Source organism: Hippoglossus stenolepis, chromosome 4 (assembly GCF_022539355.2).
Source record: "Hippoglossus stenolepis isolate QCI-W04-F060 chromosome 4, HSTE1.2, whole genome shotgun sequence".
NCBI lineage: Eukaryota > Metazoa > Chordata > Actinopteri > Pleuronectiformes > Pleuronectidae > Hippoglossus > Hippoglossus stenolepis.
In genome coordinates, this window is record NC_061486.1 from 9,100,602 (window position 1) to 9,120,646 (window position 20,045).

Here is a 20,045-nt window from a genome sequence, read left to right on the forward strand (position 1 = left end):
ATATGTTGCTTCTTATGCAGTTTGAAGGATATGTGAAGAAAATGAGGTAATGTAACTATGTTTGCCTTTTGACGACTAAATCTCATTGTATCTCCTAAATATTTATTATTACTTTAAATGCTGTGTTGTATATATATATATATATATTTTTTTTTTAGAGTGATATCCTTATACTGATGAGACAAAACACTTGGAATCCACCTGTGTGTCCTCGTAGGTTAAACTCGCTGCTGGTTATGATGTTATGCAAGAACAAGTCACTTCATAAACACCTATTATGATCTTTTTAAAGTGTCAGTCTCACCTATTTAACCACAGTATATAATACCTTCCTCTTCCTCTGACACTTAACTCCAAACAGGCTTCTTGTACTTTGATGTGTGCAGTAACACGACCCGTCTCTCTGTCACTTCACTGTGCATGAGACGAACAAACTCAGGTGGAGCTCATCGGAGCGTCTCAGAGGAAAACTTCATAATAATGGCCTCCGGACTTGAGGAGAACAAAAATCTGAGTTTCCGCTTTGTTACCAGACTCAGTGACGTATCTTTGTTTTACCGACTGTGACTCGTAACTGTCACACTCTCTAAAACATCAGTTCATCAGTAACCTGTCAAACTCAGTTAATTCTGTGGCCCAAGTTTAAGGATGTTTCACTCAGGGTCTTTGAGATGTTTGGCCTCATGGTGGTGCTAGAGGGAAAGTCAGGGCGTCATCAAAGTCACGTTTCATAATGATAAAGTAGGATTCACCAATCTCTGTGCACAATCGTGTGCCAGTCCATCCAAATAAATGTTGATATGATTGATGATTGTAAAATATTTGAGCTCATCAGAATTTGCAGATCAGTAAAAAAGACTTTGTGAAAGTCGTCCTGTATTGAATTTCTTTAATGGTTCATACATTTAAGTGCAATAACTCATCGTGCGTCAGATATGCTGTCAAATTCAAATCACATTTAGAACAACACTGTCAAAATGTGTGTTAGTGTGAGAAATAAGAAGATGAAGACTTAAAGGTCCAGTGCAACAAAAATACATGACCCAGTGGTTTAGTATTAATGAACAAAGGACATATGAAAATTAAGGAGATTTACAGCTTAAAAGACCAATATTACGCAGAGCTGGGATTAAAACAATAAGAAATATCAGAGGAAATAAATACTGAGTTCTGAAATGTAAAGACTGATTTGATTTAAATGTATGAAAACTGAACTGAAATGAGCTGAATATTTGAGATCCTCATTAATGTGGATTTTGAGGGTTATTCCTTGAGAAGTTTCAATAAATAATATTTTTTTATTGTTTGCCATCACATTTCTTAACTTACTTTATATTTCTTATCTTACAAAAAGCAAACTGCGACCACTCAGAGTCTTAATATTGACTTTAAAGATATTAGTTTTTTGTAATTTGTCACCTTTGTTAGATATAAGTCAGTTTTTAAACGTTTTAATGGGTTTGAACACAGATCAGAAAGCATTTGGAACGGCAGAGCTGGTGGTGGCACCACAGGTTACATTATAACCACGTGGTTGATTCCCAAATTGTCACTCCAGTCATTATTTCATCAGATTTTTTCTGGCTGCATTTAAATCCGTGCACTGGAACTTTACACCAACTCATTTACTGGGTTTTGTATCTTTGTCAGATACACTGTCTTTGCGCTGTAGCTTATTTGAAAGCCGAGTTCACCATTCGCAGCGGGAGTACATCCTCCACCCATTCATCAGGGGACGCCATCATGCGCTCCCACATGGCCACCTCATAGGGGGTTGAGTCCATCCAATCCACCGCTGCTCCATAACTTTTCCCTACAGAGACAAATGAAAGAACATGTATGTTTAGAGACAACATGTTTTTATTACAGGGTGTTTCATATAGATTTTGGCCCCTAACTATTTTCATATTCTTTATTTTAGTTGATGTATATAATACGATGTGATGCTTGAGAACTGGATAGACCTTTCCCACCGATACCTGAGCCGACTCCGAGCCTCATTCCCCCGAGCAGGTGGCTTGCCAGCCTGTCTCGGTCCCAAACGGTGAGCTCCACGCAGGCATCTGATAGGTCGGTCTCACTGATGCCGTCGTACACCATCGTGTGGTTAAACACCGGATCCACGGTCCTCCGCAGCACGCGCGTCTTCTGCCGACTCTTCCTGCTCGTGTCTGGCAGCATGAAGCTTGAGATGACGGGGAAAAGGAAATATGATGATTGACACAGCAGGAAACTAGAAATCATATTCTTACTCGTGAAGAATGTGAACTTACCACTTAACGTATGGGTCAATGGTCGCCCTGATCAGAGGCAGGTTCTTGCATTCTTTCACCCAAATGTGAACCTCTCCAGTGCTGGGACCGTCTTTAGTTACACCTTTAAAGAAGAAATGACACTAAATGTTTATGAACTTGCCATCGTTCTGTCCTGAGAAGCTAAAACAATGTTTGCCTGCTCAAGAACAACTATTTTACGGAATAAATAGTTAATTCACAGACATTTGTGATTTATGGGAAAATCTCAGTCAAAAATTCGTGACAATATTCTGGTCATTTAATAACTGAATTCTGACTTCTTCTGTTTATTAGTGAAGGACATAAGAGATAATGATATTGTTGATAGAACATCTCTTATGTCCTTCACTAATAGAGTTTTAAAAACACCACCAAATCAATTCACTCATCAAAACAGTGATCACAAAAAAAAAAATTTCAGATGTGAACTTTGACTTTTACATATGAAGAAGAATGAGACATTTCTAGTCTTTTTGTTATTTTCAGTTTTTCATCCGTTGTTAGAAACATCATCAACAGACCCACTGGTTTTTCTGGATTTTTCAGTCATTTTTACTAGGGGGACTGACAGGAAAATCACCGTAGAACGTCTGGAGCAACTGATTCGGATAGAGAATGTCCGGAGGTCAGTGCACGTCTGAAAGTCGCATGAGACTGTGTACAGACCTTCACTGTGGGTGACCTGTGGCAGGAACCGTATGGCTAGTCTCATCTCTCCTTTCCCATTTGCTGGTGGTACAGTGGGTGTAGTCTGCAACGTTAAATAAATAGCGTATTAAAAATTCCATCAGCTGCTTAAGTCCTCTGTCCACAGGTTATAAAACAAATACAGGGCATGTGATCCAGTGGAGTCAGCTCAACAGACAAACCACATTCTAAAATAAACTGCTGTTATTTGATCATAAAACAAGTACAGTGGAAAGCGGGACCTGTGTGTGTGTGTGTGTGTGTGTGTGTGTGTGTGTGTGTGTGTGTGTGTGTGTGTGTGTGTGTGTGTGTGTGTGTGTGTGTGTGTGTGTGTGTGTGTGTGTGTGTGTGTGTGTGTGTGTGTGTGTGTGTGTGTGTGTGTGTGTTTCTTCTTACCCTGGCTTTCAGGACTAAGTCGTTCATCTGGGTGTGGTCAAAGTCCCACTTGGAGAAGTCGATGTCGACCTCGCCGAGGAAGCTGTTTCTGCCAAACGTGTCGTTATGCCAAACGGAGAGAATGAGCGTCTGAGTCCTGAGGTACTCCATGCGAACACGATACTGTGAGGACAGAGAAGAGGGAGAAGCTTTTTGTTTGCTGACTGTCGTCCGTGCCAAGTATTAAAAATGACAGCGTGAGAAAGTCTCAGTGTCTGTTTAGTACAAGTGGCATCGAATCCGCTCTAATTCTTACTCTGAGGATCTCGTTGAACGTCGGATTTAACGTCTTCTTTTTCACAGATGTTTTCCTCTTTCCCAGATTTGATTTGTCAGGTACCAGGTAGCTTTTGACGTACCTTAAAGACAAAAACAAAACAGCTATAACACACCAGAGATCTACAGTATAATTAAGAGTTAGAAGCCAAAATTATATTTTTATTTTTCAAGTGCCAAAAACTGGTAAACTAAAATAAATTACTAATTATTTCTAACATCCTTTCAATAGCCTGTACACTTTTCACAACATAATTTCAGTTATATAGTAGATATATCAATATGACAGAAAGAATCATTATCTGAATTTAAAGTAAACCTCCTTTCTGTTTTGTAATTTATCAGCAAGTACATCCAAATACAAACAAATAATGCAATGATGATTATGATGTGTGGCTCAGTTTTGATACAACATCATCAATTGGATTGGATTGTAGCAGTGGCTCCTTTATTGATTATCTCTTCAAAACATATTGTCCTGTGAGTTCCTCTTCATTCGTCTGAAAAAATAGATACCAAGCATTTATAAAGGTAAACATTTTTATGTGGTGTATAAAGGCAAAATCAAAAGATGGCCAAAATAGCCCAGAGTTCAAATAAAAACTAGAATGGCACTAAGTAGAGTTCCTACGGATTTATGGATCTGAACCAAATTGCACATACTCATAAATATCAGAGAAATCATTGAAATTGTTGAAAAATGCCTCATCTCACAATGTTAAAGAAAATACTACATGCGCCAAAATGTAATGGGTTCTTTCCTGACCGATACTGCATCCTTCCACCAAGTTTTGTGGTAATCCGTCCAGTACATTTTGCGTAATCTTGCTATCTAACAGAAAGACAAAACAAACGAAGACTGTGGTGGAGTAATGAGTGTGCAGCTTCCCCTCCTGTATTTGAATTCTGTCCCTGTGTTTTCCTTCAGGTCGTCGGTTTAAAGAAAATGAACTCTACATAAAATATGAAAACGTTTATTGGAGAACTTGCTCTCAATGATTTTGAGCTACATTACTCACGGATCCGAGCGCCCCCTCTTCGGGTCGACGGCAGCCAGGTCTCGGCACTTGGCCACGAAGATGTGAAACTCTCGGAGCTTCTGAACGTAGTTGATGGAAAACTGGATATTTCCCTGAACCTCCACATTCCCGAAGTCTGCGTTGTACATGGTCATAACGCTGCCACTCAGCTGGAGCACACACAATCAAGCAACCCGACATTTTAGTTTGTTATCTACAATAAGTGGAATCACTGCAGAAATACTTTTTATCTAACAATTTGTGAAAATTGAAATCTGGCTCTTGGAGCTTTTATACACATTACAGTCTGTTTATAGTCTATTATTGTTATATTAACTGGCTGTGCTTTGTGTTTGTCTACGTGCTAGCTGTTAATTTGTTGTCTGCTTGTTTGTTTTCTATTTGTCTGTTCTCTTTTTAACATCAACCTGCCAAGAACTGCAGAAGAAAATTACCCTGAAACTTGGCTAACTCTGGTATATTTATATGAACCATTGTGCTCATATCAATTAATGTACACTGTCCCTTTTTTTAAATAAAATGAAAAATGAAAATTAAATGAAAAGGCATTCAAGAAAAGATTTGTTTTAGCCATAGACTGTATAATGATGGAGGACATGACAGCTCCCCAAAAGTGAAGCCAAAACATATGCATTGCCCCCTGGTGGCTGGCTGCAGTGCAGGTCATAAATCTGTGTCCCCAAAGTTAGTGGATGGGACATGGACGACACTGTTAAATAATGTTTCTACCAAAGTTTGTCCAAGTGTTCATGTTTCTGCTAAGTTTGTTTTTAAATAGTTATGATGATGCTGTAAAAAAAACGGGTTGAAATGTCATGATTGACAACTGAGACTGACTTGTTATTGGCTGAGCACCTGTATGGGCGGGACCTTAATACAGCGGCTCCACTCCTTGACCTGTGCAAACTCTGGCCCCAAATGTTATCCATCTTTATTTATAGTCTATGTCTTTAACTGGGGTGTTTTCAAACTGAATTTCTTTGGTTTTGAGAAAGAGAAAAGAACAAACTGGCTGGTTTTGCAAATGTACATCTTGATTTACTCCAGGACTGTTCTGAATAGACTTAGTGCCGATACCATAACATAGAGACACACGTTTTGTCTCCTAACAAAAATTAGTAGCAGGTTGATGTCAGTGACAATTAATGATGAGAAGACAACAAGCAGAGCAGGATAAGAGAGGAGTGTCTTCACGTGAAGCTTGCTAAAGGGTTAGTGACGCATGCTGCCGGGTGTGAACATACAGTCGACATAGACGTCATGCCAGAGGAGCCAGTGAGGTTAGTCATCGAGCTGCCCTTCATTAGTCTTCCTCGCTGGTAGCTGTCCTCACAGGTGGAGTCAGCGTCCCTGTCAGCGCCCTGCAACACACACAGCAGGCACAGAAAGCTGCGTGCACGGGGAGGCAGAGCGGGCTTTGACCTACAGGACTGAAAGGTGAACGTTTGGTTTTACCTCCTTCTGTAAGAACGAAGGAACCGATTTGCTCATCTTCTTCAGGTGGTCGGGATCCGCGTATAAGGATGAGGACGGTGACGGGATGGTTGAAACTGAAGAGAGAGAAATATAAAGTATCTTAACTAGACTGCCGGGAGCAAACATCTCAGGCATGAAATCATTTAGGGCCATTTTTCACCATCGCTGATGCGTCTGAGGTCAACAGTTGAATCTTGCCCTGTGAGAAACACGTAAATCTATGTCACTCGAGAGTCATCAGCGCATTTGGGGAAATTATCGATTCGGAAGACAAGCTCACGTGGAGATAAACATGTCGTCATGTCCTCTATACTTTTAGCCAGATTCTTCGGCCGTGCTTCTGCTCGCCTCAACGCTTTCCGGACAGGGTCTTGGGTTTCATCGTCATTTTCACCTGCGGGAAGAAACAGGCTGGATTTACTGGGTTTGTTTGCTACAATTAGCTGATGTAAAAACCAATGATAGACAGTGTTTTTGGCCGAGGGCAAGATTATACATTGTTTTACTGACGTGTCTACGTTTGCCAACATGAAATGAATAGTGGCTGGACAGTAGAGGGCACTAGACCCCCTTCGATCTGGATCAAAAGAATCTTTGCTCATAGACTTATTAAGATTTTTACATGTACATTTGATCAAATTTAACACAAGCAATAGGAGGTTGTTCCCTACACACCACCACCCAACAGGTGGCAGCAGAGGGATGCATCAGAAGAATTGAGACATATGGTTGCAGAGTAAGCAGCCTGTTTATGAAGATGGATGACATGTCTTCTCCCCAAAAGTCAAGCCAAAGCATCTCCATCGCCCCCTGGTGGCTGGCTGCAGTATAGTTCATAAACCCTGCCTCCTCCATGTTAGTGAATGAGACATACAGTTACCCAAACTAAAAACTCAAAATGTGCATCAAAGATTTCTCCAAGATGGTTGAGGCAGTTGTGTGTATGTTGAATTCTTCATGTTTCAGATAAATTTGTTTTTAATTAGTTATGGTCATGACACATCTTCAGCTGGATATATAAATCATGCCAGATATCATAGGTACATTTTGGATTTTAAAAAAAATGAAAAAAGCAACAGCCACCACGGCATAAAATGCTGCACAAAATAAATACTCAGTAAAATACTTCAACGACTTTGAAGGAAAGCTGTTGTGAAACTGCTGACGTTTTGGTGAAATGTTTATATTTCTCTGTGGTGTAGAAAATTCAGAGCCCAGCCCAGAAATCAAACACAGGCAGTTGACTGCAGGCACACGCACTGTTTACAGAAATCTACTCCTGCCAACACAGACACTGACGCAGACGTGATATGAAGGATACAGCTGGATACGAACCAATGTGATAAGGATGTTTCTGTGACTATGCATTTAGAGGATTATGTAAATCCCAAAACAGTCTCTGAATGTTCTGTAGTGTTTGACGTCATCTTGTTTTCACATTTACTCCTGATTTACTCCTGATTTGCTTTTACTTCATTTTAGGGTAATCAGATTTATTGTCGTTCATTCAAATATCTTAAAAATAACCAAATGAAATAGTTTTGGACACAAGACACAAGGTTTCTCTTTCAAATTTTTTTTTTTAATGTCTTGTATTTAAGGTCAAAAATGAACTTTATGATAAACACATTGAGCAGAGGTACTTTCCTACTTTGTGACTGAACTGATGATATATTATATATTAGCTGGTTAATGTAGCATGTTGACTTAAAATTATTATTATTCATTTTACACTGTAAAAAAATAAGTTGGTGCTCACGGTTTGAACTGTTCCTGGAGGTGGACCAGGTTTCGGACGTGCTGCTCATAGACGACTCTGGGCCAGTATCCGAGCTGCTGTAGTTTGCCCAAAGGGGGCGCTGACTCGTCTTGCTGCCCTTCCTGCCGTAGCGCTCCTCTGAACTCACCGGGGTGCTGGCTCTCACTGGACCGCTCAGGTCAAAGTCATACCTAGATTTTCCCTCTGAGCCCTCGCTCTTCACAGCCGGGGCGAGCGAGGTGTGGACGCTGGTCTTGTCCGTCATGCCCAGGTAGTGCCGGTAGTCTCTGGGAACAAACGCCCGTGCACGTGGAGTCATAGTGTCGATTCCCTCTGAAAATCTCCTCGGCATGGCCCCTTTTTCAGTGTTCTGCCTTTGCTTCCTGCTCTGGGAGTGGACGGGGCTTACATCCATTTTCACCTGGACGTGGTCTTTTTGGTCAGGAGCACTCAGCGTGAACATGCTGGTGGCGCGACGCATAGAATTTCCACGACCGCTGGACTTGCTAAAGGTGTCTTTCCTGCTCTTTGGAGACCGAGGCTCTTTTCCTGTGCTGCTTTGTGGTTTCGAGGATTTCTCCTCCCGACCAGAGTCCTTGGAGCCTCTTTTGGACTCAGCTGTCGTATAATTGGACAGGTTGTTTTTGCTGTCGATCAGAGCTCTTGCCCCCGACCCCATCTGTCTATCATGTGGCGACTTGGATCGGTCCTGCGGAGATGACTTCATGGCAGCCGGTCTCGTTTTCTCGACAGCTGCAGACAAACGGCAAATCTCGGCATCGCTGCTCTTAAACTCCTGAGATGGAAACTGGGCGCTTACTGGCTCTTTCCTTTTGGGGCTTTTGGGTTTGTCGCAGGTTATCGATCCTTTCGTATCTGACGCGGGATCACCCCAGAAATCGCGGAGATTGTTGAACTGCGATCGGCTCACGCTGAGGCTCGGCGACAACTTATCTATCCTTTGATTCAAAGAAGGCAGAGTCAAATTCTGTCTATCTTCGTCATCGCTGCCTGAATTACTTCCAACTAACCTCAGATCAAACTCCGACTTTGTAAATCTTTTATTTAGTTGATTTGCACCACGAGTGGGTTTACCTTCCCCAGGAGATTTAGACATGCCGGTGTAGAAAATGGGCTTGTTCCTCTCCTGCTCCCAGAAAGATTTGAGCTGCTTGATCCTCTCTGCTGTACTTTCCTGATGTGATAAACCTTGTCTTTGTGAATGAGGACTGTTAGTTTTGTCTTTATTGGACACATCCTCTTTTCTTTTTGGAGAGATGTTCGATTGCATGTTCTTATCTTCACTGTCCCTCCTTTTCACTTCTTCACTCGAGCCTCTTCCAAGTTGTGCTTTATGATCATTGCCACCTTGCTTGTAGTCAGGTTTCGACAGCACTTTCTGCAGAGGGGTTTCTCTTGAATGGAAAAAACTGTCGGGCTGTGAATTTAGTTTGAATGGAGAGATGCTCTCAGACTCTGAACTCAGTCTGGAGTCTGTCCTTGGCTGCGGACTGAGTCGGGTTAAAATCTCAGTGTCTGAGCCTCCTCTGTCAGCTGCTTGGGGGCTGGATAGCAACTTAAAATAATCAGAGTTATATGTTGGGTCATTATTATTCCTTTGAGATAAAGTACGGTCCTGCTGGTTATTATTCAAGTGAACATTGTCTGCGACATCTTTCTGCTCTCTCTCGTCCCCATGCTTAGAGGCGTACTTATCATAAATCCCCCTCCCGTTGTATATTCCAGGAGCAGATGGCGTGTCGGACGCCGTGTGGGGTTTGTTCACGTTCTCCTCCTCTTTCTCAGCCGAGAGATAAACAAGTTTTTGTCCTTCGTCGCTTGGCGTGATTGAAAGTATTTTCGGGCCCATGTTGCTTTTCTCCCAGAATGACTTCAGATGAGAGATTTTTAGTGGTTGGCTTTCATCGTCATTATGTTTCACTTCCTGTGACCGCATTCTTTCCCCGGTGTCCCTCTGCTCCTCCTCTTGTGTTTCACTCAACTCCGTCTTGCCTGCTCTGTCGGTGGCTCGAAACTCCTTGGCCTCATTAATCTGCCTTTGTAAGTGACCTCTCTGCGTTTCAAGAGCGTCCTTCATTCTCTCTGTTGTATCTTCACTTCTTAATTTGCTGATTTCTACATGTTTGTCTGAGCTCTTTGTGGTTTCTGTGCGGTCGTCTGTACTCAGCAAATCACTGCTGTCGACGCTGCGGCTGAACCAGTCCAGCACCTTCGCAATGGAGTCCTCATCACTGGTGGGACTGGTCGCCTGAGTGGATAACTTGAACGCGTGTTTCTGACTGGATTTCTTCATTGTTTGCTTATCAGTTTTATCGATGAAGTTGAGATCATACGATATAGGAGGCTCTGCATCTGGAAAAGGAAGGTGTGGAAAGAAAATTGAGTGTCTGATTATAATCAGAAAGTTCTGTCGGTCAAACACAATCAGTTTGGTGACTCATTTTATCAAAAAAACACAAGTAGCAGCTCATAGACACCCTGGCACACCATCGTAATCTTGGCTGCATCTGTCTACACCCAATGAATCTTACACCTTCAGCTCTGGATCTACTTTGGATGCAGTGAATACAGCTCTACCCTAATAAAAGTGTATTATATGACTCAGTGTTTCCACTACTGTTACCTTATGAGCACCTCAATACATTACTGCTCATGGGTGCGTCACAGTGTCATGGTTGCCCTTGTTTCCATCGGCCATCTTCTCGGTTCCAATACGCAGGATTTTGTGTTAAAATTAGTTTATTAAAGTTTTAGCACTTTTGGAGAATAAGACCTGGTCATTTCCACTCAGATATTCGTGCACAATATGACAATACACACTTGAGGGTTAGGGTCCCAACATAAGTCTTGCTGATTTTTCTTAGGGTGATTTTATTCCAGATAATTAAAGGAATAACAAAACAAAAATGCACTAAATTATTATTATTTATCATATACATTCCTATATAATTTTCCTTCCCTACTATAGTTCATAAAATCGTATTCTTTTACTGAACTTACCCACAATACTTCGGGTGAAACTCAGCTCCTCCGGCCTCGTTCCCTCGCTGCTGTTGATTTCTCTGTCCGAGCCCTGGATGCTGCTGGTGTGCAGGACGACAGTATTCCCCCCTGCGAGTTCTCTACGGGTCTGATGGTCTCCGTCATCGCTCCTCTGCCGGGTTTCTCTCTCAGGGGCCACGTCACCTCTGATGAATGTGGTCAGTCTGAAATCACACAGGCACTTTTAATGAGTTTTGATTAAAGATTTGGGTACAAGGTGAAGGATTCATCCACGGACCTGTCTCTGGTTATAGATGGTGGGCGTCTGTCTCTCTCTAGGCTGGAATTAGAGGAAACCTGCGAAACGTCACACAGTGGCTGCTGGGAAGTCTCGTCTGCAGAGCTGGATGGCTGAGACACCTGGTTAAACACTGGAACTGCACTCCCCTGGGGCATTTCCTCTTGACTCTTCGGATACGACTGGTTCGAGCTCCCGCTGGACCCGCGCTGGAGGCTTCGTCTTGGAGCAGGAACGATCCCCGAAGACCCTCCCTGAGCGTCCATACCAGGGGCAGTGCTCTCTAACTGGCTGCTGGAATGTCTCGAGAGAAACGTCCTCTTCTTTGGCACCGGTTTGAAACCTGCAGAGGAGCTCTCTGATATGATGGAGCCCCCTGAAGTCTGACTGGCCTCGTCCCCAGGGCGACTCTTCCGAGGAGATATGAGCTCTGAGGGAAACACAGTAGAAAGATAACAGAGGCATTGTGCCATTATAGATTAATTTTTTGTATATTCCAAATGTCGCAGCCTCACAAATGTGTTCATCTGTTATAAAATTCAATTCCAACCTGTCTCAGATGAGTCCTGGTCCCGACTGCTCGACATGTCATTATTACTTTCAGGTGGCTCAACCACGATAAGAGACGTACAGTTGAAAGGGTTGTGCCTTGGCTGGAAGGAAAATTAATATAGTCATCGTTTTACATTACAATGGCTGAAATATCTGACTGAATCATGGAAAAGGAAAAATGAACTGAGAAAATCTGCTTAGTAACACAAACACCTACTGTTCTCGGGGAGCGGAGGGCTGAATTCAGATTCTCCTTTTCAGCATCACTGGAGGAAAAGATGAAATGTTTGGAGGATAAAAGTACATTTAAAAGAAAAACAGACACGAGTGATCACCAGGTGAGGTCACACAGATAAAGATCCTTTTAATGGTATGTGTCTGCTGCTCTGATGTACACGCGCATGCATGACTGAAGCCTGCTCGCCCGGAAATAACAGCATCAATCCAATCAACTCAAAGGGCAAGAGAGAAAACTAAAGTCACAATACCTTATGTTTAGTGGCTGAATAACAAGATTAAAAACATATATTTCGGGGTTGCATTTAAAAAAAACATTTGATGCATTAAAAACAAAGGAATTTCACGGTGGAATCTCTTGTTATCAGACTGCAAACAGTTTATGCAACGACATTCTTGGGTCTTTTGTGTGTTTAGGATTTACAGCCCTCCACACAAAGTACAGGAGCTCGGCCAAAGCAAATATTGACCATACTGTTAAAAAGGGTATTAACTGTTCCAGCTATGGCACCAAGTCACTGAACACAGATACATCCATTGTGTGTTGTTTGCCAAGTTTTAGTCTCAGTAGAGAGAGAACATCCTCCTCTGGGTAAGTCAAGTTACTCTCTAACTATAATTACCGATAAACTACAATTTTATGCCTCCTCTTACCAGTACAGTTTCAGTCTAAATACATGTTGTCAGGTCACAGTGACCTTGAACTCTGACCTCTGGAATCTAATCAGTTCACCTTTGAGTCCAGGGGGATGGAATTTGAAGACATTCCCTAAACGCAGACTTGAGATTTCATGTTCAAGAGGCCAGAAACGTGTTTTTTGATCCTTGATCCTTGACCACACAAATCTAATCAGTGAATCTGTGAGTCTACGTGAACGTTTGTACCAAATTTGAAAGAATCATCTCGAGGCGTTCTTAAGATAACGTGTTCACAAGGCAAAAAGGGTTTTGTGTGGTCCCAGCGACCTTGATCCTTTATTTATCTTTGAGTCCAACTGAAAAATACCTCAAGGTGTTCCTGGGATGTTGGATTCATAGGTCAAGGTTACAGTGACCTTGACCTCTGAACACCAAATTCAGTTCATCCAACTAAACATTTGGACCTAATTTGAATACATTTCCTTACGTGTTCACAAGAATGCAACAGATGGACAACCTAAAAACATAATGTCTCAGGTCACAATATAAAACATCATAAATATCATTAAAAGTATCATCAAAAAAACAATTCAATCAAAAAAACAACCAGAGGATAATAACATCCTGATACTTAGGACTCGACACTGACATCAGTAGTCACTTCTCACTCAGAGTAATTAAGCCTCTGTGGAATTAAACTGTCGATTTGTTTTCCCTTCATGTGTCAGTGTGTATCCTGCACACACACAACCTTAGCTGCAGCTGCCGGGCTATAAAACAGACATATTCCCAGTGAGCACCACCTATGTTTACACAGGCTGAGTCACAAGACACTGCACACTGCACACACACTGGAAGACCGAGGAGGAAGAGAGCGAGGGAGCTGCTCCTGTATCTTAAACTGAATTATTCAACGTGCTGAGAGCCGGTGCTTTGTAGGGGAAGTTTTAAGGTCGACGGACAGGAAATGGATAAAGTCTGTGTGAGACTGTGGGATTTTAAAAGCTCAGTCAGGGAACAACTTGTGATTCAAGTGCTCACTAACGCTGCTTTCTGAAGTCCGGACGTTTTCCTGAACATTTTCCAGAAGGTTTGTATGCACCTGGACAATCTCCTGCTACGTTCGGCAATTTCGGGACATTTTCCGGAGTTCATGTCTGCAAAAGTTTTTTTACAGATTCAAAAGCATAAAACCACATTTAAGAGTTAATTAAATGTGGTTAGATATGTGTCGGTCCAATGGAGAAAATGTGACTCGCCACCTCATGAAGTCTCCAAACCTGACATTTCTGTGAACAAAGCCTGAAATGTGGCTAAGCATGAACATGCAAATGGGAAAATGAGGAGCTTATAATCAGACAGTGAATCTACGAATGTACGAGACAGAAATGATTATGTACTTTATCGCCTTTGGCTGCAACGCCTCCAAACACCTGCTGGGTTTAGGCGGCGCGATGGAGCTTCGACTGCTGGGTGGTTTGGATTTTTCAAATCTGAGAGACCCGTCTGCAACAGAAAGAACGATGAAATATGAAATGTTTGTTTTTTTTCACCTGTTATCCAGCACTGGGTTGTTTTTATGATCCCACTGCTGAAAACATTCTGCTGCAAAAGGGTAAAATGTAGAAGCGTGGATGAAACCAGCATTCAAATGTAGTATTTTCACAAACTTCTTTTATTCTCTGCTGTAAGGCCACTGTCTGGGCATCAGTTCAGTCTCAGAGAAGGTCAAATTTAAGCTTTGTTCTTTTTCAACAGGCAACATTTTATCCCTCTGAGCGCAAACCAAACATCCGTGGGATCAAGAAAATATTACCTGCTGCAGGAGAACAGGTAGAAAACAACGCTTGTTACTGAACCGCGAGCGCTGAGGTCACACACGGAGATTATTTCCTTGATCAGAAAATAAACACACCTCTCCTCGGTTTCATGGAGGCCAGGATGATTTCCGAGCCATGGATCTTGTCCATGTGTCTGCGGCTCTTGGCCTCGTAGAACCACTCTCCGGTCAAGTACTTCATCTTCCCTTCTGACTGCGACCCGCTGCTCAGTATTTTCTCCAGCTTCCTGTTGGAAAAACACAAAGGAAACACAAGTAATTTATTGTTCTTTCATGCACCAGGTTTATCCCAGCTAAGTGTCACTTCATTCCGAATGAAAGATGTAAAAAAACACAAACGGTCATTGTTCCTCTGTCCCCGCAAACACAAGGACGCGCTCTATTGTCAGGGAACAACTACAAGACAGCGCTTTAAACTGCACTGAATGGAGAACCTGACACCGTTTCAAATCAGACTGAGTGGCACTAATCTCCGAATATCAGGTGAAATTTAAATCCAGGGTCGAACAAAGAGGAGACGAGCTTCCACTAGGGTGTTTTGAAGTTCACACCACAAGGACAAATTGGTTTCTCCTCAACTGGAGATACTTTAAAATTTAGGTTTGAAAGTAGAATTGTGGCCTGGTGGTTGTACACCTCCCCCCCTACTAGAGCAGTTTCAGTCTATGTAGGTTTTCTTTCCAGACACAGTGACTTTTGACCTTTGAGCTCTGAAGTCTAATAAGTCCATTTTTGAATTCATGTGACCACTGCTTAAAATTTGAAGAAATTGTGTGACCTTGACCTTTGACCACCCTGATCTAATCAATTAATCTGAGAGTCCAACTGAACATTGGTATTTTTCCCTCAAGGTCTTCTTTAGATATCGCGTTCACGAGAATGAGACGTACAGACGGACAATTCCCTAAAGGCAGACTTGAGGTACCATCTTCAAGAGGCCAAAAACATGTTGTGTGAGGCCACTGTGACCTTCACCTTTGACCTTTGACCACTTATCACTTAATCCGCGAGTCCAAGTGAACCTTTTTTGACCAAATTTGAAGACCATCACTCAGACATGAACGAGACAGACGGACAAGCCGACAATATTCAGTCTCACTCTGTTCAATGATTGTTGATATTATTGTCCCGATTCTCTCTTCTTCTCTTGAGCTTGTTGAAGAAACACACAATGTTCATTACCGCATTTAAAAATGATTCTGCAATATAGTTGTCTCCTGCTCCACCACTTTATCAGCTTCATGAAACACTTGCACATGATCCATCTAAAGGAAGGAATTCGGAAAACATTTCCATCAAGTTCAAATTGAATCAGAGAGGAAAACAAAAAAACCCTGTGAGATGATCACTGCAGCTCATCTTCCCTCTCGACGTTGCACCACAATGGTCATGTGGAAAAAGGGCAGCACATTATTACAGGCTGCTGGATTTAATCCTTTTACAGTAGAGCAGCCGGGACACAGCGAGCATTCAGCCTCCCGCTGATAAAAAAGTCTGCTCAGCCAATTCTATTAAAGTCACAATGAAAAGCACATTGTTTCAGGACATTCTTGACTCTTGCAAGTGAAATTTAAAACATCTTCAAAGAGGACTTTTTGTCTAGTTTTCTGTTCGTTTAAATGCTTCGTGAAGGGGAACGAAGACGTGAAGCTCGTGGGAGAGAAGTCAGAAAAGATCTGTTTGTTTGTTTCTGTGCCCTGAACATACAGCGTGAGGAATGTCTGACTCCTCCCTAAAGTTCAATGAAAAGCTCAGGAGCAGCTTCAAGGATGCGGCGCCCACAAGTCTTTCCCCCCCAGATTTGCTATTTCACAAGTGGGCAACTTGAGGCTCGCATTCATTTTGTCCAGGTCCCAAAAAAAGGCCATTAGCGCCGCATTATTGCCTGAAGTGGCCCACATCCGTTTGCTATCTGGGTAAAGGTCAGGACTGAACCTATTATATTTTGGTGCAGATCCGGATCAGGGGGCAGATCCAGGAAGTTCATTTGCTTTAACATTGAGAAACAGGGAGTTTTCCCTGATTTTCGCTGATTTCTCAGAGAAGTGAATGCAAGCGTGGTTTCATTAGAGGCCGTATGTCCTCTCTGTGCCTTTCTCTCTTCTCAGGTGAGGTGTCTCGCCATCACGCCTCTCAGCGTTTCTATTCCTGTCTGTCACAGCAGCATGATCCTCCTCTCAGTGTGTGGACTTCAACTTGGCTTAAATCTAATTGCACAGCTCACACTGAGGCTTCCCAGCGACTGGAGGCAAACTGTGTATCCTGCAATGCTGTTATCCCGTTAGTCCATTAGAGCCCGACAAGCGTAATTTTCAGCTGCATGTTTACTGTCCAACAAAGGCCTCCTCTCACAGGACGAGCAATGGAAAGACTTCAGAGCTCTTATTGAATCACTAGAATGACATTAGCTGAATAACATAACATTAGCTTTAATGTTGGCAATAACATTTCAACTCATGTAAAGTAACGATTGATGAGTTTTCAGAATGTGATTGTGAACTGCAGGAGACGTGTATTTTTCCACCTGATTCTTTCCTCCTCGGCCTGCTTCAGGTCGGCGTCCCGCCTCAGCACCGTCATTATCTTCCCCTGCTCCTCCTCCGTCAGGTGGCTGAGGTCGATCATGGCTCCGCCTCCTGCTTCGTTCACCGGCCGGATGTGGAAACGCTCGGCAGCAGGAATCATCCACCAGATGTTTTTGTGGCTACTGTTAAACAAACACATCAGGCAAATTCACTAAACAACAGGTATGTTGCTATTGGAGACCAGTCCCTCACAAAGGGACTCTTAACATATGTTTTCTTTTATCCTTTTCTTTGGCCATTACTTTTAAATGATGTTGTACTATTTTGTATCATATAATTCGCTGTCTTTGATTTTAAATGACATTTGATGGTCTGTATGATTTTGTTTGAAGTCTTTGATATTTCGTATTCTTGTTTTTCCTTTGTCCTCTTTGTGAATCACTACATAACGGCTGTATTGAAATGTGCTATACAAATAAAATTGTATTCAAGATGGTGTCTCCAGTGGGACACAAGTTTTTCACACAATGTTAAAATATCAATATAATTTTCTATCTTTCAAAAAATACACATTTTGCTCACAAGTTACCACATTTTACATCTTTGTTCTCGATAAAAGGACAAGAATAAGTTAACTGGTCTTTTTGAAAAACTCTGGAAGAACTCCATCCTTTAAAAACACGCAGAGCATCTGAAAATAAACTGTTGATTGGTCGGTGGTTTCCCAAAATATGTGACCAACAAACACAACATGCAACTCTTACACAACCACTGAACAACTGCCTCCATACAACATGCTTCTGATTACGGACAATGCACGCAGCAGCAGCCCTCAGCTCCATTTACACCAGAAACACTTAAAAACAGCTCCGATCGTCCCATTAATGGTTGTGAAGCGATAAGTGAATTATACAGTCGCTTCTGTATCTGTGTGAGAGTGGATTCAATCAGTAAAACCACCTAAACAAAACCTTTGAGCTACAAACTGAATACATCCATTCTAAGTTGATTTGAACTTCTACTGCAATATATTTCAGAGGGACATTAATTTTAATGTATTCAATTATTTCAAAACACAGCATGACCCTCAGTAGAGTTCAAGGTCCAACAGTCCACTTATGAAACCACCTTTTAGTTCACTAGATGCAGCTTTTTACTTGGATCTGCACCAAACTGCTCAAACCCTATATCTCACAATGTTAAAGAGAATTAAAGAAACAATCCTGGATCCGCACTAGAATTGAATGTGTCCTTCCTTGTCCAACAACACATCCTTCCACCAAGTTTCATAGTAATCCGTCCAGAAGCTTTTGTGTAAGTTTGCTAACTAACAAACAAACAAACGCCAGTGAACTATAACCTCCCTGGTGGGGAAAAATACAATAATACAATGCAGTTCTTAATCAAACCTATTTAGCTCGTGTCAGTTTACAATGTAAACAGATTAGTCTTTGGTCAGGTGCTCAAGAGACAGTTGCGCTTTTAACTTCTCACATGATTTCACTGAAATGACTAAATCTAAAAATATATAGTTTGACTTTTCACATGGGAAGAAACAGTAACAGTTAATCTTTCTTGTGTCCTGAGTCCAGGATCTAGTTCTTCACCATAAACTATGAAAATGTGTCTTGTTTGCTCCATTTGCATGTTTATTCAGGAAACTGGTTATACTGACACAACAGATGAGAACTCTTCATGACAGACGGCTGCACAGACCAACTGTCAGGCTGAGCATTCATTATTATCACCATGAATATTATTATTATTCAAGATGCAGCACTTTACTTTTAACATTAAAATGAAGACATGTGAGGTCCCTGTGCAGCTGAAGACTCTGAAGTGAAGAGAAGTGAGGACTGGAAATGTTCCCTCGACTCCGAGTTGTTTTTCTCTCTTCAGCAAACTTAATTAAAACGGATTCATTAGAATTTGGCTTTAAAGGAAACACACTGAACTGGTTCATGTTTCCAAATTAAATGATAAGAAGTTAGAAAATCGCTCTGGATACAACAGCTTGTCAAAAATGAAGGTTAATGAGTGATATATGACAGAAAACAAATCTTATTACCTGATTGATTAACTTTGTGAGCAAACTCTGAAATAAATCCTGACTGGTTTCCACTCCTGACAATAGTTCCTCAGCAGCCTCGGAGAAAACTGTCTTCAGGTTTAGTTGACTTATGTTTTTGACACTTGTTTAATTCAAGTCTTGCTGCAGTGATAAATAAATAAAGATCAAATAAAGAGTTTGTTTTTACCTCCTCTACAGATCCGCTGCTCCTGCTGCTGCCGCTGGTGGAGACTCCAGACAGGAGAGGAGGAAGAGGAGAGGAGAGGAGGAAGAGGAGGGCGGGCCTCAGGGAGGAACCGACATGTGCATCAAACACACGTCGCCAAAATGTGCCTGTGTCGATGGTCTGTGATGTAATAACAGAGAGCGTCCAGCAGGTGTCCGTAGTTTCCACATGTTGATATCAGTGTTTGAACAAAGGGTGTGAACCTCAGGTTACTATTAACAACCACCAGGGGCGGATCAGGACAAAATACACCCAGGGGCAAAAGAAGGTAAAAGGTTTTACTTGATTTATTCTTGTTTTTATTTTGCTCATTTATCTGGGTCTTCCAGATTATCATTCCAACTTCCAACACTGTATGTATGAATCTGAGCCACTGTTCAGTGTTTGTTATTTTGTCCCTTTTTTACTTATCCTTTAATGTAACCGGCTTTTATTTGTTATAAATGTGAAAAAAAACAATAAACACATTGTTTAAAAAAAAAGCATAGTCTGGGATTGGAAAACAAATAGTCAGAAAACATAATTCAATTTATTTGTTTTTGTGGCCGTTAAAAGGAACCCACAAGGAACACTCTTTGGATTAAATTAATTGTAACTGTATCAAATATGTGATATAACTAAGATTTAATATCAAACGACATAAGATCTGCAGATGAGTTCTGTCTTGACATTTCACCGCCTGCATTA

The 20,045-nt window shown here is 41.7% G+C and overlaps 1 protein-coding gene across 6 annotated transcripts; it reads right to left on the reverse strand.

Moving 5' to 3' along the window:
* Positions 1-874: 874 nt before the first annotated feature.
* LOC118106436 (synaptotagmin-like protein 2) lies at positions 875-19,445 on the reverse strand. Of its 6 annotated transcripts, none has more exons than XM_035154987.2 (20): positions 19,320-19,445; positions 17,061-17,243; positions 14,612-14,763; positions 14,097-14,202; positions 12,038-12,086; positions 11,819-11,921; positions 11,269-11,698; positions 10,989-11,194; positions 7,968-10,340; positions 6,489-6,602; positions 6,369-6,407; positions 6,188-6,282; positions 5,977-6,093; positions 4,712-4,881; positions 3,673-3,775; positions 3,378-3,539; positions 2,961-3,045; positions 2,274-2,376; positions 1,980-2,185; positions 875-1,813 (listed from the first exon to the last, which is right to left on the reverse strand). In XM_035154987.2, the coding sequence occupies exons 2-20, from the start codon at positions 17,219-17,221 to the stop codon at positions 1,674-1,676; spliced, it is 4,914 nt and encodes a 1,637-aa protein (XP_035010878.2). In that variant the 5' UTR covers positions 17,222-17,243; positions 19,320-19,445; the 3' UTR covers positions 875-1,673. The 6 variants fall into 6 exon arrangements, with proteins under 6 accessions (XP_035010878.2, XP_035010877.2, XP_035010876.2 ...); XM_035154986.2 differs by having other exon boundaries at positions 1,974-2,185; XM_035154985.2 differs by having other exon boundaries at positions 1,965-2,185.
* Between the last annotated feature and the right edge of the window lie 600 nt (positions 19,446-20,045).

Bases quoted from the DNA above. Each gene is read 5' to 3' on its own strand.
- LOC118106436 (XM_035154985.2), bottom strand. From the start codon at position 17,221: ATGATTCCTGCTGCCGAGCGTTTCCACATCCGGCCGGTGAACGAAGCA. The intron at 6,094-6,187 runs GTAAAACCAAAC...TGTGTGTTGCAG, and splicing joins CTTCGTTCTTACAGAAGGAG to GGCGCTGACAGGGACGCTGA. The intron at 3,046-3,377 runs GTAAGAAGAAAC...TTAACGTTGCAG, and splicing joins ACTTAGTCCTGAAAGCCAGG to ACTACACCCACTGTACCACC.